This window comes from Stereum hirsutum (genome assembly GCF_000264905.1).
Source record: "Stereum hirsutum FP-91666 SS1 unplaced genomic scaffold STEHIscaffold_10, whole genome shotgun sequence".
Classification (NCBI taxonomy): domain Eukaryota; kingdom Fungi; phylum Basidiomycota; class Agaricomycetes; order Russulales; family Stereaceae; genus Stereum; species Stereum hirsutum.
The window spans coordinates 1,099,622-1,113,755 of NW_006763140.1; the positions used below are offsets into that span (position 1 = coordinate 1,099,622).

Genomic DNA, 14,134 nt, shown 5'->3' on the forward strand with positions numbered 1-14,134 from the left:
CTGACAAGATTCGCAACAGCAAGATTGTAGTGGATATTCCGCATCACAGGCAAAGCGCTAAGCGCTCTAAAAATCCAGACAATTGCGATACAATTATGTGTATGATGGTTAGATGAATCGCGGTCACAGTAGAGGAAGTGTCGTGCTGAATACACAAAATTCGGCGCCAGAGTACGCCCATAGACCAAACACGACCGACGAGATCATCCAACAAAGTCCCAAACAATAGAAAAACGAAAAAGGAGTGATGATAGCAGTAGATAATGTTCGTGTGACGCAGGGTTCCACCCGTGTGAAAAGAGTAGATTATAATCGATATCTTCAGACACCAGGAAGCGTGAAGCCAGGCAAGTTCGGCCAGTCTAGTGAGGCATTCAGTATCGTGATAAGACGAGAAGACGTTGAAGGATGGGAGGCTTACTACCGAGTTCTCCAGGGTCTCCACCGATGCGAACCCATTGTGAGATAGAGGGGGTAGGCCCATCGAGAACGAAAAGTTGCCACCACCCAGGAGGGCTGACGAAGGAGTTGGGGGGCGCCGTGACAGTGCAGGTTGTCCCACTGCAAGAGAATTCGGGGAATATAGTACGTCCGCCCATGACGTTTCCGTGGGTGCTCGAGGTACCTGACGGGAAGGAATTAAAGGGGCTGAAATCGGTACATAGGGTCTCACGAAGGCTCACCTGCTATCAAAGAGACACGCATATTAGAGATGGGGCCGTAGGTCAATTGAACGTTCAGGGTATATTGGCCGCCATAGGCCCAGTCAGTCTCCGTCACGGTGAATGTCGGCTTCGTGCGTCCTTGAGTCAGATATGGTGGAACGTAGACCTCGATCCTCATCTCTTCCGGGAACTTGGGCGTGCCATCGGGGTTGTTCGTCTGGGGGTCAGAGCCAGAGACGAGGACACGGCCGTCAGGGAGAAGGGTAGCCTAACGAAAATCTTAGCGAGGGATGAAACTGGTGAATGCAGTACAACACACCTCCGAATGGTATAATCGAGCGACGATGGTGTTGTTGAGGATTGAGATACGCTGGTGGAGAGGCTGCGTGGGATCGTAAAGTAAAGCAGAAAGGTTGGGATCGTCCGCGAGACCGAATCCAGCAACTCCTTGTTCTGCGCCACCCAAGATCAGCATAGTTCCGTCGGGAAGAGCAGCCATAATGGGCATCACTCGTTTCGAGGGCTAATGAGCGGATGTCAGCCAGCGTATGACGACTGCGGTTGAGCACAACCCACCATACGCTCAAGAGACCAAGTGGCGTTTTCCACTTCCGGTTGGATGTTGATACAATTGTCGAGCGCCACTCCAAAGTTAGACCCGCCGCATATGAGAACTGTAACCGGGTCCGTGTACGGGGGGTATTGTGGAAGTAGAAGTGCCGCTCCTATGAATGGGTACAAGATAAACATATAGGTAGCTATACGAGACCAGGTGTATGACTCACCTTCCATAGGGTATGTGCGCCCGGCTTCGAAGCTTGTAACTGAGCCCGGCATGTTAGGAAGGACCGTGATAGTGTCGAAAGTACCCGGGTCAAGGATTCGAGCCTGTTCAGCAAAGTTTAGACCAACCAGTGTGTAGGCTCAACGTTCAAGAACGTTACCTCGTTGTAATAGCCTAGGGACACGAATCATTGAGCTGCAACGTTGCATAGCAGATGATCACAACGTACCTATAAAGACCCGACCGCTAGGAAGCATGATGAGAAATGGGTATAGGTTGTTAGGATCGGTTCGCTGAAGATAGTCCAAGGTGAGATAGGTTGGGCCGCCTAAACGTTCCAAGCTCAGTTACCGACTTTTTAGACATGACAGACACGGATCAATACATACCTGCAGGTGTGGGTAGAATCTCGAGTGTCGGCTCCGGAACTCCATTCGATCCAATTTCCCCTCCGACTACCAGAATAGAGCCGTTAGATAGAAGAAGCGCTGAGGGGTACCAACGCGGACGCTATTGTCGAAGTCAGATTAATGCTACGCTCGCGATATAAGCTGAACATGGATACCTGAAGGGTCAATTCGTCTCCATTCTCCTCCCAATCATTGGTGCCATTCACGCCAGGACTTCCATCAGGCGTATAAAGCCTGATGCCATAAAGAGAGTCCACAGACCAGCCACCGACATTGATCTGTCTGGCGCCCTTGTCCGGGAGGATGAGGGAGGCAGAGCAGAAGACGTCGGTTTTGACGTGCATCTCTCTCCATGCATGTGCGAAGTCATCCGTGAGGCTCAGGTCGAGTTCGTAAGCACCCTATATTATCAAGCCGTGAGCATCGGCGCGAGAGATAACAGAGAGAGTGACCATGTACCGTGCTGTTGTCAAATTCACTGGTCCCAAACTTCTCGAGGAAGGTGACCTTGTTGTTTACACCGACTGTGGCGATGAGTGGAACGACGAGTCCACCGATCAAGAACTGGAGATATTATAGCTCGTCAGTAAGTAGTTCCAATAAGAGTGCGATGGAAGCTTGCCTCGTAGTAACCAGTGACCGCTGGGGTGTGCCAGGTATCGATGCCACCGTTGTAGAAGTACAGTTGCAGCCTTTGGGCACCGCCACAGAGGTGGATGGGATCACCAGAGCAGGCTATATCGCAGTCACTCTCAGGAGCTGAAACACCTCCATTTGCCTGGATATCGGCTACATCTCCGCACCCTGTCGAAAAGATATGTGATCAGCATACGAAAATGGATAACGAGGAAAAATAAACAATGACTTACAACATTCGTCACCTAGATTCTCATGTCACGTTAGGTTTTGGTAGTAGAAGAAAGAAGAAGCGACTTGCCGAATTCCATTCCGGCTGCGGGGTATCCAAAGGCAGCGCATTGGGTCAAACAAGCATCGGCCGAGTTGTTGTTCGTGTTGATAATCTGGTACGGGAAGACGCGGTTTGCACCAGGTTCGCTATAGGACCCTCCGGATTAGTATATCCCACGATCTAACAAGGTTATGCATACTCACGCAAGACAGCCCTGATACTGCCATTGTCCGGGAAGACTTGTGTTCTGAGCGACGGGAACGGGGAAGACGGTGACATTGCCAGTCGAGGTATACACGGAAAGTCGGTTCGGTCCACCACATGCCTCACTGTTCCAGAGTCAGCACGACTATTCGAACACGAAAATAAATGATGCTCACGTCGCATTTCCACCACAGCCCATGTTGCAGTCTGTGTCTGGGGCAACGACAGCGCCTTCGATCAAATCATCGCCACAGACTGCAATAAAATCGCAGTCAGCGTGAGGGAAAGGTGATCGAACCACGAGTAATGACACTCACAGCATTGGACCTGTGAGAAGTGGCAAGAGGCTGTCAACGACGATAAAGTGGACGGCAGCAGACGGACAAACCGAAAACTCGAGGCCAATAAGGGTAAAGTTTTGGGCGGAGCAAGACGCGATGCAGCTCTCCACAGTAAGAGCCGAATTATCCGGGAGCTCCGTCTCGAATACACGTCCAAAAGCGTCGTCCACATAACACGCCGCATACGTCCACGGCGCAGGGAGTGTAGAAACTGGGAAGACTGGCGTGGTGCTTCCTCCGCCGCCTCCGGGTGGTACTGGTGTGGTGACGGGGGGCAAGCCGGTATGGTCGGTGAGGTTGTAAACGTTGAGACGATTAGGTCCACCACAGAACTCGGAGCTGTTCCCAACGCATGGCATGTTGCAGTCTCCGGCCGGCTCGGGTACGCCTCCGTTCAGAATAGACAGGGAACAGTCTGAAGATATGATGGCGGAGAATTATCAAGATTAACAAAACATAAGAATAGTCATGACATCAGTGCCTTGTTTGGTACTGGGTCGAGAGAAACATGCATGTACTCACAGCATTCGTCCGCAAATTCCTGGAAGTCGAAGGACGCAATTGTAATGGAAGATGAGAGAACACTCGTCAGATTCAGTTAAGGTTGCTCCGGACTGGACGTACCATTCCAGCAAGAGGGTAGCCTGATGCGAAACATGCGGCGGTACATGTTTGGACGCTGACACTTCCCGTCACATCAGTTGGGACGTCAAGCACCCGGTCAGCAGTAGAATCACTTCGGAGATTAGAGGCGATGGTCAGCACTTGAGATCCACCTTACGAACGCAGCCACCATCAAGGACACTCACTTGTAACACCCGAGGGATACCCAGGGGCCGACGCTGGGGTCAATAACAGGAGGTGGAGGAGGTTGTGCGCCACTCCAGTACATGCTCAAACGTGAGCCTGCGCCACATGTCTCCGTAGCATTCCCCGTGCAAGGAGAGTTGCAATCGGACAAGGTTGTGTTAGTTCCGCCGTTCGAGATCTCGTCGCCACAGTCTATAGAGAAATATAGCCATTTCAGGCATGCGGTGAAAAGGTGGATAAAGAGAAGGAAATAACCACTTACAGCACTCCTCTGTGTAAAAATCAATTTGTTTAGTGTGAATATTCCTGACCCAGGCAAGGAAGACGGGAAGGATTGACGTACGACTGAATTCGACACCTGCGAAGATAAATGATCCTGAGTTGCAGAAATTAACGCAGGCCTCGACGGTCATGCCGGTTGTGTTAGTGAATGTCGACGAGGTGAGTGTCCTCGCGGCAGAATTGTCTCTATAAAATTGACAGCTAGGCATGAGCCTCTTGGACTCAAGCAGGAGACAGAGGGGGTAGTCAAGCGTACGTGAAGCATCCTACAGAGCTCCAATTGCCAGGAAGGTCGGTGGGAATGACCTCTGTCTGACGACGATTGTGGTGGTCGAATAAAGAATGGAAGGACCCCCGAGTTACCTACAGAAAAATATGAAGGTTAATATCGACCAGTTAACGTCTCGTCCAAGGACCCAGCAGCACGTACGGGAGTGAAAGACAAGCCCACGGCCATAAACAAGGTCAAGAATCTGGACGCCACCATCGCTCGTGCTTCGGAGTGACGACGCTCAGATGAGGGAGGAGGTAGAACCCATGCAGGTCTTTATAGGTAGGAATTCAGTCGTTCCATATCAATATTGGTCATCTACCAGATCACCCCAGGAGAAGGTCCTCAAATCACATCGGGAAAGAAATCAGTCGGAATCGATCGGCGATGCGAAAAAAATCGATATACATAGAGCAGCGGTGAACACGTTCCGGGCAACCATCTGCAACCATACCGTCAGTGTTGCCCCGGGAAAGCGGGAGACGGACCTTGACATGTCTTCCGTTCAGCCTGAGGGGACAGGAACCAGAGCTTGCATACCTCTTTACAACATGTGGAGATTGAGAGATTATAATGAATCAGGTTTAGAAAAGGCGGCGGTGCGCATATGCCGAAAATAAGCGCGCCGCTGTAAACTTGGAATAAGTCTTGTATAATCGTGTGGACAATGCGAGGTGTCGGACCTACGAGGGAAGTGAGATTGCGGAGGAAACATTGAAGATGCCATATCAAGTCCCGCTCAGGCTGAACTAGAATAATTCGAAGGGGGGAGAAGTTTAGAAGAGTAGCCGGTGGACGAAAATACTCCCCAGAACGCCACCAAAAAAAGAGGAGGCGCTGAGCACCTCATGATACACGGTTTGCCGCCAGGAAAATATGGTTGAAAAGCGATCGATATTCAACGACAGTTGCAGAACTGCCGACATGCACAAGCCAGAGCGGCTCAAGGAGTTAGGCTAGGTCCCGACACAGGCACGGTATATCAAAGGCGTTGACGCTTGTTGGTCATCTTGCCCCTACATGGGGAAGACGTTAACATCGGTTGGATGCAGAAAGGCATCCCAGTTTTCGATGCCGTTGACCTAAATGGCACCAGACCAGGGTGGGCACCTCAATTCCGCCGCTTGAGGCGAGGATCACCAATCGCCACATCGAGAAAATCCGGAAAGGTTGCTTGGACCGGACTGCTCTGATAGAAGGCGTCCATAGCAACTAGTCTCTGCACCAATGCATGGCACTTGGAAGCTAACCTGCTCGATACATCGCGAGCTTCCATTGATCCAGCTATGTAGTTCTGTTGGGGTCAGACGATCGTGGAGACGTAGATAGGTAGCACAACAAAACGCAGAATGCATCCATCAACACAATTCAGGGGATATCAGGCTTGACTGAATATCTGCGGCATGGTAATCAAGATGGGCTAAGCCATCTGCCTCCCGTCAAGTTCTGTACAGAGATATGTTTTCGACGGCATCGTAGATAGGAGCGCGACGGCATGACGAAAGATGAGTTTCAGTGTTCCAGAGCACCTCAACTCACCGAGGTTTTGACACAAGCTCTGCCCTTGTCCCGCGAGCGTCGGGGCCCATAAAAAGGATGCAAGGAACGAGAGGAAGATGTGTGAACACCGTCGATTGAAGTGCATAGGACTGAGAGCATCCCTTTTCGAAACCACTCAGCAAACCCACCAGGGTCATAATTAGGATACGGTCAAAGCGAGGACAGGTCCGAGTCGGGCAGCTCGTGTCGGACCAACAAGCCGCGGAAATAATGCGCGTTCAATGAGATTATTTCGAGTGAACAGGGCTGTTCGAGGACATAATTTGAGCAGACGTTTGAGTAGACATGTGGAGTAAATAAACACCACTGAACTGCAGAAGACGATGAACGCACTGCATCGGGCCTGTGTGGCTCAGGAACCTCCTATGCGTAGTGTTTCAAGGAACATAGGGTGAGTGCCTTGTGGGTACATGTATGTTTGGCTTCAGAAGGGAATTGCTTTGTGAGCACGCTGCACTAGATGGCGACATGAATACGTCGAGTTGTTAAAACGGTCGAGAAGTGGGGAGAAGAAAGTATCCTGAACCTGTTGAACTCATATCGGCGACGGGATGACCCATTGTCCAATTATGCAGTAACACCACCCTTGAAGATGAAGTGGGTTATCCTCTAGCCGTCGACCACAACGCCACGCCAGGGGGTCTGTCGGAGACCGAGTCATTGATGGATGAATGTAGAAGGGTGACAGGACCACGATGAATGATTAATGATTGACGGGAGCGTGCGACAGCACATAAAGCCCATGTTTGCGGTAAGACTGACGATGCAACGGTGACACAGCGGCTGGTACCTCCCAGGCGTACGGTCATTGGTGAGAGATACTCGGTAGTGGTCGCCGTGCCGAGAGGGTGAACTATCGAGACCGAGCGGCGTGCGACGACCAGACAGGCACCGCGATACTGATACGCATAAGAGGATGACATCGGCTATGAGAACTACGAGCTAGCGTGGAGTGGATTGAGAGAGAAAGAGTACAGCCTGGGAGTTGTCTGAAGCACAGCGGGTCAAAAGTCGCTCCATCTGGGCCGAGAAGACTGAGGTAAGGTACTCCTCTATGGCAGACATGGGAGATGGGCCTACCTGTCTTGTCTTGTCTAGTTCAGAGCACAATCAAGAGGCCCAGGGGCAGTCCAGAAATGTAGAGTTAAGACCCATCTTAAGAGGACTCTATAGCGATATCGGCGAAGTCGCGCATCATTAATTCTTTGAAAAAGAAAATTCGCAGGGTACTTATTCGGGGAAATTCCACGACCAACACAAAAGAGTTTAGGCGGTATTGCCAGAACAAAAGACAAGCGAGGCCAGTAGCTAGTGAAGGTTAGAGACGGGGAGGCGAACCCTAATATCACAGCCAGCTCGGGCAGTCCTGTGGCTCGAGCTGAGATTGTGGCTGAGCTTGGGACGCGGACGAGGCCACGTGGTGAGGGCGACGACCGCTCGAAGCACGATCCTTGTCCTCGTACTCCCATCTATACCCAACCGAGTGAGCCCACGAGCGCAGACCGGCCAGCGAAGGACCGCGAAAGAAAGGTGAGAATCGATAAAGATCGCGCAGGGCAGGACAAAAACAAGAAATTGACAGCGGTGTTGCGGAGCAGAGCGGACGTTGAACTCAAATAGGCTTCCCGCCGATTCACCCCTCCTCGCCAAATCTTACCGCTCGGTGCGTTAACTTTGTTTCGTCGAACTTTACATCTGATGTGGCTGACCCCCGCCCATTTGTCTTGCCTTTGAACCTTATTTTCCTCTTCATCATCAACAATCATCATCGACAATATGCTCGACGTCCGCTGGACGATGACAAATCAGTCAGATCCATACCGTACATGTCGTCGCCCACAGAGGGCCAGTCTTCCAGTACGTGGTCAGAGCCACCATGGTCAGGATGGATAGAGACCACAGGAGACGCCCTCCTCATCCTCGAGGCTGCCCGTCGAGGCCTTATCCCGCGTGTTACACGCCGCTTAGTCGACTCGGAACGGAAGATGATCACCTCCGGCTCGGTCTTCGTGTTTGACGAGGACGAGAGTGGCATCAAACGATGGACAGATGGGTTCTTCTGGAGTCCGAGCAGAATACTAGGCAACTTCCTTCTCTACCGAGAGACAGAGAAGAAGGGGCAAGGACATAAGGGACCGAAGAACGCTACCCACGAAGGGCAGCAAGATCCTGAGACATCGCAGACACAATTCGCCATCGAGGGCGCCAAACCGAACGAAGGTAGCCAGACGCTCAGCCGACCTCGCAGCGAGTCGAATAGGCTGGGGATCGATCGCCATCGAGAGAGGAGTTTGGTGGGCAGTTTGACGAACAGTTACAAGTTCAAGCCGGGAGGCATGATGAAGAAGGTACGTCTCGCCTCGTGCCATCACCCGCTCCGCGCTCTCGGGACAAGGCTTGCTTAAGATTATGAACCTTCATCTTTCTTACCCGTTTCAGACTTTCTCGTTGACCATCAACGGTGTCTCACAACATCTCATTTCCTATTACAAAGTCGAGGACGTCGAGCAAGGCCGTCTTCGATGTCCCTCGTCATATCCCGAGCTAGCATCACTCGAAATCAGTCCAGAATACCTTGACAAAGCCCTCTTTCGCAACCCTCCAAAAACAGAGCAAGGTCCAGATGGCCTTCCACGATACCGTGGCGAGGCGGATGATGTAGAACCATCACCGCATAGCGTCCTCGATCACGCGCTATCACTCCCTGTCCCAATCCTCAGCGCCCCCACCGAGGTCGGTGGATCTTCAAGACGCAAGCGCTTTGAGCCATATCCCGCTACCGGGTCCAAAGCATCTCGCTCTGGTCGGAACAAGAAAGCACAGGACTCTGGTTCGCCACCTCCAGTGGAGGGTCAGACGCCGGCGGCGGGATACCCGCCTTCGGGCTATTCTGGCGACCCGAATAACCCCTTACTGCAGTATGGTCATCCTTACTCTTATGGCTTGGGGGCTAGTATGGGTATGGGAGCACCACCGAATTTTCCTCCAATTCCTTACTCACTCCCAGCACATCCAATGTACCCACCGCCCTACCCAGCGTCAACGGCTCCTCAGCCACCCGGCTCGCCGTCCCCTGTTTCGCCAGTGGCAGGGTCGACATCCTCGCCGACAGCCGGACAGGGAGCTTCGCTTGCCTCGCCGACGTCCCCCACCTCCATACCCTCCCCATACCTCCCATTCTCTACCGGTGGGCAGACGGGTGCAGGTTCGGAAGCTTCTCAACAACAACAGTTCTATCCGTACTTTTCCCCGCCGCATCCGGGGTACGCTTCGCCTTACTGGACTCACGCGTACGGATATCCGAGCCCTCAAGTTGCACAGCAACTCGCTGCAGGATCTGCCGGAGAGGCGACCCAGTCGAGCCTGGCCGCAGCTGCTGCCATGGAGCAGTCTAGCTCAAACGGTGCCGGTGTCGGAGTAGGCAACGAACATGCGTTGCACGGCCAGCTTGGTGGGAATGGAGACAACGCGTTAGTGGGAGTGACGGTCGGTACCTAAGCTTTTACTGCGCCCATGCTCCATCCTCTCTCCACTTTCCTCTTGTCATTTCTACTTGCGTTACCCATCCCGCTATCGTCGTATGCCCCTGTCCTTGATCTCCCTGCTCTGGTCTTTATGCGTACCTGTTATACTCTTGTTGTCCTCGGTTACCCAACCCCATGTCCTGTTATCATTGTATAGCAACCATATTCGAACAACCCTCGACCTTTGACTTCCTTTCGATTCTCGATCTCAACATCACGCATCTTTGCTGGCGCGCCTCGATCCAAATACACAACTTTTGCCGCCAACGCGTATCTTCGCTACCTTCTTCGTTCTTCAGTCCATAATACTTTTTGTGCTCGGTTCTCAAACTTCTGGGTCTTATGTCTACTGTGTTCATATTCTGTAATTCTCATGATAATTCTCATACTGTACATGTTGTTGAATGAGCCGAATGTATCCATTTTGCGGGTATGCTTCTTGCAGGTCCATGTTTCTTGTGGTATGGCGGTGTGGCGCAAGCGCGGTGTGGCACAATTGGGCATCCGATGTCTCTTTCCATCTCAGCTGGCCATAGTCAAGACAGTTTTCGCCTCTGTCCACCTTCTTATAATAAATTTATTCGCTGCCATGACTGGGTCTTTGAATGTGTATTACTTATTATTCCCGGAACCGGAGCCGATCCCACCTCCAGCGAGGATGAGGAATTTGATATCACGAACTCGTCTTCTCCTTTCGTCCACGACGATCTTGACTCATCTTCTTAATGTCTCCGACCCCACAGGCTCTGCAGGACTATCGTGTCAAGCGCGATGCCTTCATACAGGATGATCGAAGTCTGCGTCGCGAGAATGTTCGTCTAGCTGCGCTTAGTGTGAAGGAGAAGCAAGCAGATGAGATCGTTCGCCGTATACGGACTGTCGAAGAGACGAAGGTTTGGAAGCAGGACTATGCGGATGTGCCGCATCCTTTTCCTGGGATGGAGTTCTTGACTGGTGAGTTATTTGGGAACATTTCAGTGCTACGTTTGCTTGGCTTGGTCTTTGGACAGGGGCTCCAGTAGCTCGTGTCAAGTTGTGGCGTTGGTCTGATTATTTATGGATAAACAGGAAAGCGAATCATCGAGCAGACCAAATTGTATGGCATCATACAAAAAGTGAGTTCTCGCTCGTGTATCTACATCCTCAGAGATATTTTGACGATCCATCCTGACCAGATGCCAAAAGGAGGCCTCCTTCATGCACATCTTGACGCCACAGTCAATGTCGACCTCCTCATGGGTCTTGCCCTCCAATACCCTCGTATTCACGTTCGCGTCCCTCGACGCCTCACCACCTCCACGATCTCAAACACTCTCCCCGAGCTCAGCCCTATTCCTGTTACGACGTTCGCGGGCAACTTCAGTGTCAGTCACGCTGAATATCAGCCTGATACTTGGGTTTCTCTGAGTGTGGCGAGGGATGGATTTGATGATTCTCTTGGAGGGAAGGAAGGCTTCGACAAATGGATCCACGACTCTATGACGATCAACCCTGCCGAGGCTTATGGGACGCATAATACAGTGACGAAGGTTTGTGTGGCCGTCGTCTGAGTCATCGATCCTAATCAAACAGTGATTAAAGAGTATTTTATTCTAGATATGGCAGAAGTTTCAGTCCACCTTCCGTATCTTCAATGTCGGTGCTTTTGCTATATATATTGGTGGCTTTGTCTATACTAACGGGTCATGCTCTGCCTTTTCTTGTATAGCCCTTGATTCGCTATCGTCCCATACTCGGTCAATACATCCGACAATTCTTCTTGACCTCCATTGAGGACGGAATCTCCTATGTTGAGCCCCGCGTACCTTTCTTCCACAAGTGGGTCTCTCTGTCTTTGATTATATGTACTGGCCATTCATGTGCCGAGCTGACCGTGCGACGTTCTCACAGAGCCCTTTTTGATGAGGACGGCGAGTTAATCCTCACCCATCGGGACCTTTTGCTTGAGTTCGATCGAGTTCTTAAGGAGGTGAAGGAGGAAATGAAGGCAAAGGGCAGACCAGATGACTTTATCGGTGCAAGAGTAATGTCCAATTACATGTTTTCGGACTTCCCGCTCTGACTCTGACTTTTGCTCACCCGACGGTACTAGGTCATCTACTCGACATTGAGGGCCATCACCGCAGAAGAGCTCGAGTGGTATACGAACGATTGCATCGCTCTGAAGCAGGAGTTTCCCCATCTCATTGCCGGTGCGGCCTAGTTCCTCCTCTTCAGTGGGACTAGTTAGCCGGCTCTGACCGTGGGACTCATGCTACAGGCTTCGACCTCGTTGGCGACGAGAATGTGCTCAAGCCTCTGACGGAGTACATTGCCCCTCTTCTGGCTTTCAAAGAACGCGTGAAAGAGCTCGGACTTGATCTACCTCTGATTCTTCATGCTGGGGAGACATTGGGAGATGGATCTATGGCAGATGATAATTTGTACGATGCTATCCTCTTAGGAACAAAACGCATCGGACATGGGTGAGGACTTATGCATCTCGATGAACAAGGCTGTTGAGGGAGACCTGACCTGATCTTTGCGATAGGTTCTCGCTAGTGAAACACCCAAAACTCATGGAGATATGTAGAGAGAAGGGCATCGCGCTTGAAATCTGTCCAATCTCGTATGTCCTGTATTTTCTCGCTCTCACTTAACCACTCTGTTTACCGACCTGCCAACTCCTTTCTTTAAGAAACGAGATCCTGGTGAGTTTTCTACCTAGCCAGCCGTTGGTTAACTTACAAACTCGCTGATGTTTGCGTAGCGTCTCACATCCTCCATGCCCATGCATCCCCTCCCCATCCTCCTCAACAACGGCGTTCCGGTGGCTCTTAACTCCGACGATCCTGCCATATTCGGAAACATGGGCCTCTCGTACGACTACTATCAGGTCCTTGTCGCGAGCGACGTCAATGGGCTCACCACGCTCGGCCAGTTCGCCAGAGACAGTATCACTGTGAGTGTTTCCTTCGTGTCATTGAGGGAGCTTCCGTGAAGACATACTAACCTGAGTTGGTGCGTGAATGCAGTTCTCGTCGTTAGAGGAACCCGAGAAAGAGCGAGCGCTCAAGAATTGGGAAGAGCGATGGGATAGGTTCTTGGATGAGGTCCTGGCATTCGACGTGGCTAGTGTCTGAGGGAAACAGCCGCATTCAGGGATGAGAGTCCACGTCCGTCGAATGCTGAGTGAGGAGTGGGTACCTGGTAGGCTGAGCGAAGATGCTCAGAATTGTCCCACCAGAGATGGTGACGAAGCGGTTCAACATCGGATGTAGGACGACTGCCTTCAACTGGCTTACGTCCCTGCCGCACTTCGCCCTCAACGGGTCCTGCGTCGCATATTACAGCGAATACACTCCACAGTCGCCTTCAACCGGCATACCTGGACATGCCTTCCACAGGCAACTTTCCGCATTTTGGTGTAATTTGTATGGTGTTTGTGTCTCGACATGATCATTGTAGGAAGGAACAAAGGTTATCATTGTATTCGCGCTGCGACGCACTCATGGCGCGTCTCGGGAACCAGCCCTTTCGTGTACATTCTCTGAGTGAACCGAACAAGTTTCCTCACCGCAACGACGTACGAAGGCTGTCACGGCCCTGAAAAATCATCCATGGAGCTTCAGAAGGCTTCCTCATCACTCTGAGCCGTATGTATCAGAGATGATACGGTGATGCGTGCAGTATGAAGCATCGGGCTCTGTGACACCCGACCACCGATCCACAAGGTCAGAGAAGTTTCACGCCTCCTAGAAACTTTTTCTTGGTTCATGTTCATCGTTCTGCCGCACTGAACTGTGGCCACCAAGACAGTATTCTTATCCTCGTAGGGCACAACCTTCATCATCAGTATTTTACGTTTGAAAAATGAGCTGGATGGCACACCAAAGAGAAGGCAAGCATGGAACTTCTTCAACTACACCCTATTACCCATCAATGGCACGGGTGCATGATTGCTATAGCGCCAAACTTGCCCTAAGAGCCCTGTTGAATTATGATCGCCACCTTTCATCCAATTCCTGGATCCTGTGCAATGAAGACCAGCATTCGATGCCAATGCCGAAGTCCACCTCTTAACAAATATTCTCGTCGGAGGGTTCGGCAAACGATGTTGTTCTGAGGTCATCCAAGAAGGCCGACAATCTCAACTAAGAATACCATATCGAAGGGGATATACAGGATGACCTAGGTAACAGAAAGGAGCGCTCCAACGGGCCATAGATGAGGCCTTGTGTTTATCGCACAGAATCCGATGGTCTTTATTCAAGATCGGAACACTGGCAACGGGGAAATCTTGGACATATCTGTCTCTTTAGTAGGTGAACTCAGATGGTTCTCACCTTCTGAACAGAAGGAAATAAAGAGTAGCCTGAGTTTCAGAACAGAAA

General features: G+C 51.3%; 3 protein-coding genes across 3 annotated transcripts; 2 read left to right on the top strand and 1 right to left on the bottom strand.

The window, feature by feature from the left end:
* Positions 1 to 75: 75 nt before the first annotated feature.
* On the bottom strand, positions 76 to 4,956 carry STEHIDRAFT_122896 (copper radical oxidase). Its single transcript, XM_007306049.1, has 25 exons — positions 4,837 to 4,956; positions 4,663 to 4,769; positions 4,468 to 4,592; positions 4,387 to 4,395; positions 4,124 to 4,316; positions 3,939 to 4,050; positions 3,837 to 3,855; positions 3,362 to 3,729; positions 3,291 to 3,300; positions 3,150 to 3,228; positions 2,973 to 3,098; positions 2,797 to 2,915; positions 2,729 to 2,740; positions 2,482 to 2,663; positions 2,319 to 2,423; positions 2,015 to 2,260; positions 1,839 to 1,959; positions 1,679 to 1,777; positions 1,610 to 1,623; positions 1,451 to 1,553; positions 1,242 to 1,390; positions 985 to 1,188; positions 684 to 933; positions 422 to 625; positions 76 to 362 (listed from the first exon to the last, which is right to left on the bottom strand). Exons 1-25 carry the CDS (start codon positions 4,891 to 4,893, stop codon positions 322 to 324), a joined length of 3,054 nt encoding a protein of 1,017 aa, XP_007306111.1. The 5' UTR covers positions 4,894 to 4,956; the 3' UTR covers positions 76 to 321.
* A 3,107-nt stretch (positions 4,957 to 8,063) lies between these two features.
* On the top strand, positions 8,064 to 8,898 carry STEHIDRAFT_36030 (uncharacterized protein; the record flags this gene model as incomplete). The annotated part of the gene is made up of 2 exons (XM_007305664.1): positions 8,064 to 8,585; positions 8,677 to 8,898. Coding segments are annotated over 2 exons (744 nt in total), but the record flags the coding sequence as incomplete, so codon positions are not given.
* Positions 8,899 to 10,464: 1,566 nt separating this feature from the next.
* On the top strand, positions 10,465 to 13,311 carry STEHIDRAFT_81771 (adenosine deaminase-like growth). The gene is made up of 12 exons (XM_007305757.1): positions 10,465 to 10,715; positions 10,830 to 10,876; positions 10,937 to 11,290; positions 11,358 to 11,396; positions 11,470 to 11,579; positions 11,652 to 11,784; positions 11,854 to 11,953; positions 12,022 to 12,226; positions 12,292 to 12,369; positions 12,439 to 12,451; positions 12,511 to 12,702; positions 12,776 to 13,311. Exons 1-12 carry the CDS (start codon positions 10,487 to 10,489, stop codon positions 12,881 to 12,883), a joined length of 1,608 nt encoding a protein of 535 aa, XP_007305819.1. The 5' UTR covers positions 10,465 to 10,486; the 3' UTR covers positions 12,884 to 13,311.
* The last annotated feature ends 823 nt before the right edge of the window (positions 13,312 to 14,134 follow it).

Excerpts from the sequence above, each read along its gene's own strand:
- STEHIDRAFT_122896 (XM_007306049.1), bottom strand. The coding sequence starts at position 4,893 with ATGGTGGCGTCCAGATTCTTGACCTTGTTTATGGCCGTGGGCTTGTCT. Across the intron at positions 2,916-2,972 it reads CAGTATCAGGGCTGTCTTGC|CGAACCTGGTGCAAACCGCG; the intron begins GTGAGTATGCAT and ends AGGGTCCTATAG. Across the intron at positions 1,189-1,241 it reads CTTGGTCTCTTGAGCGTATG|CCCTCGAAACGAGTGATGCC; the intron begins GTGGGTTGTGCT and ends TCCGCTCATTAG.
- STEHIDRAFT_81771 (XM_007305757.1), top strand. The coding sequence starts at position 10,487 with ATGTCTCCGACCCCACAGGCTCTGCAGGACTATCGTGTCAAGCGCGAT. Across the intron at positions 11,580-11,651 it reads CGCGTACCTTTCTTCCACAA|AGCCCTTTTTGATGAGGACG; the intron begins GTGGGTCTCTCT and ends ACGTTCTCACAG. Across the intron at positions 11,954-12,021 it reads GTTTCCCCATCTCATTGCCG|GCTTCGACCTCGTTGGCGAC; the intron begins GTGCGGCCTAGT and ends CTCATGCTACAG.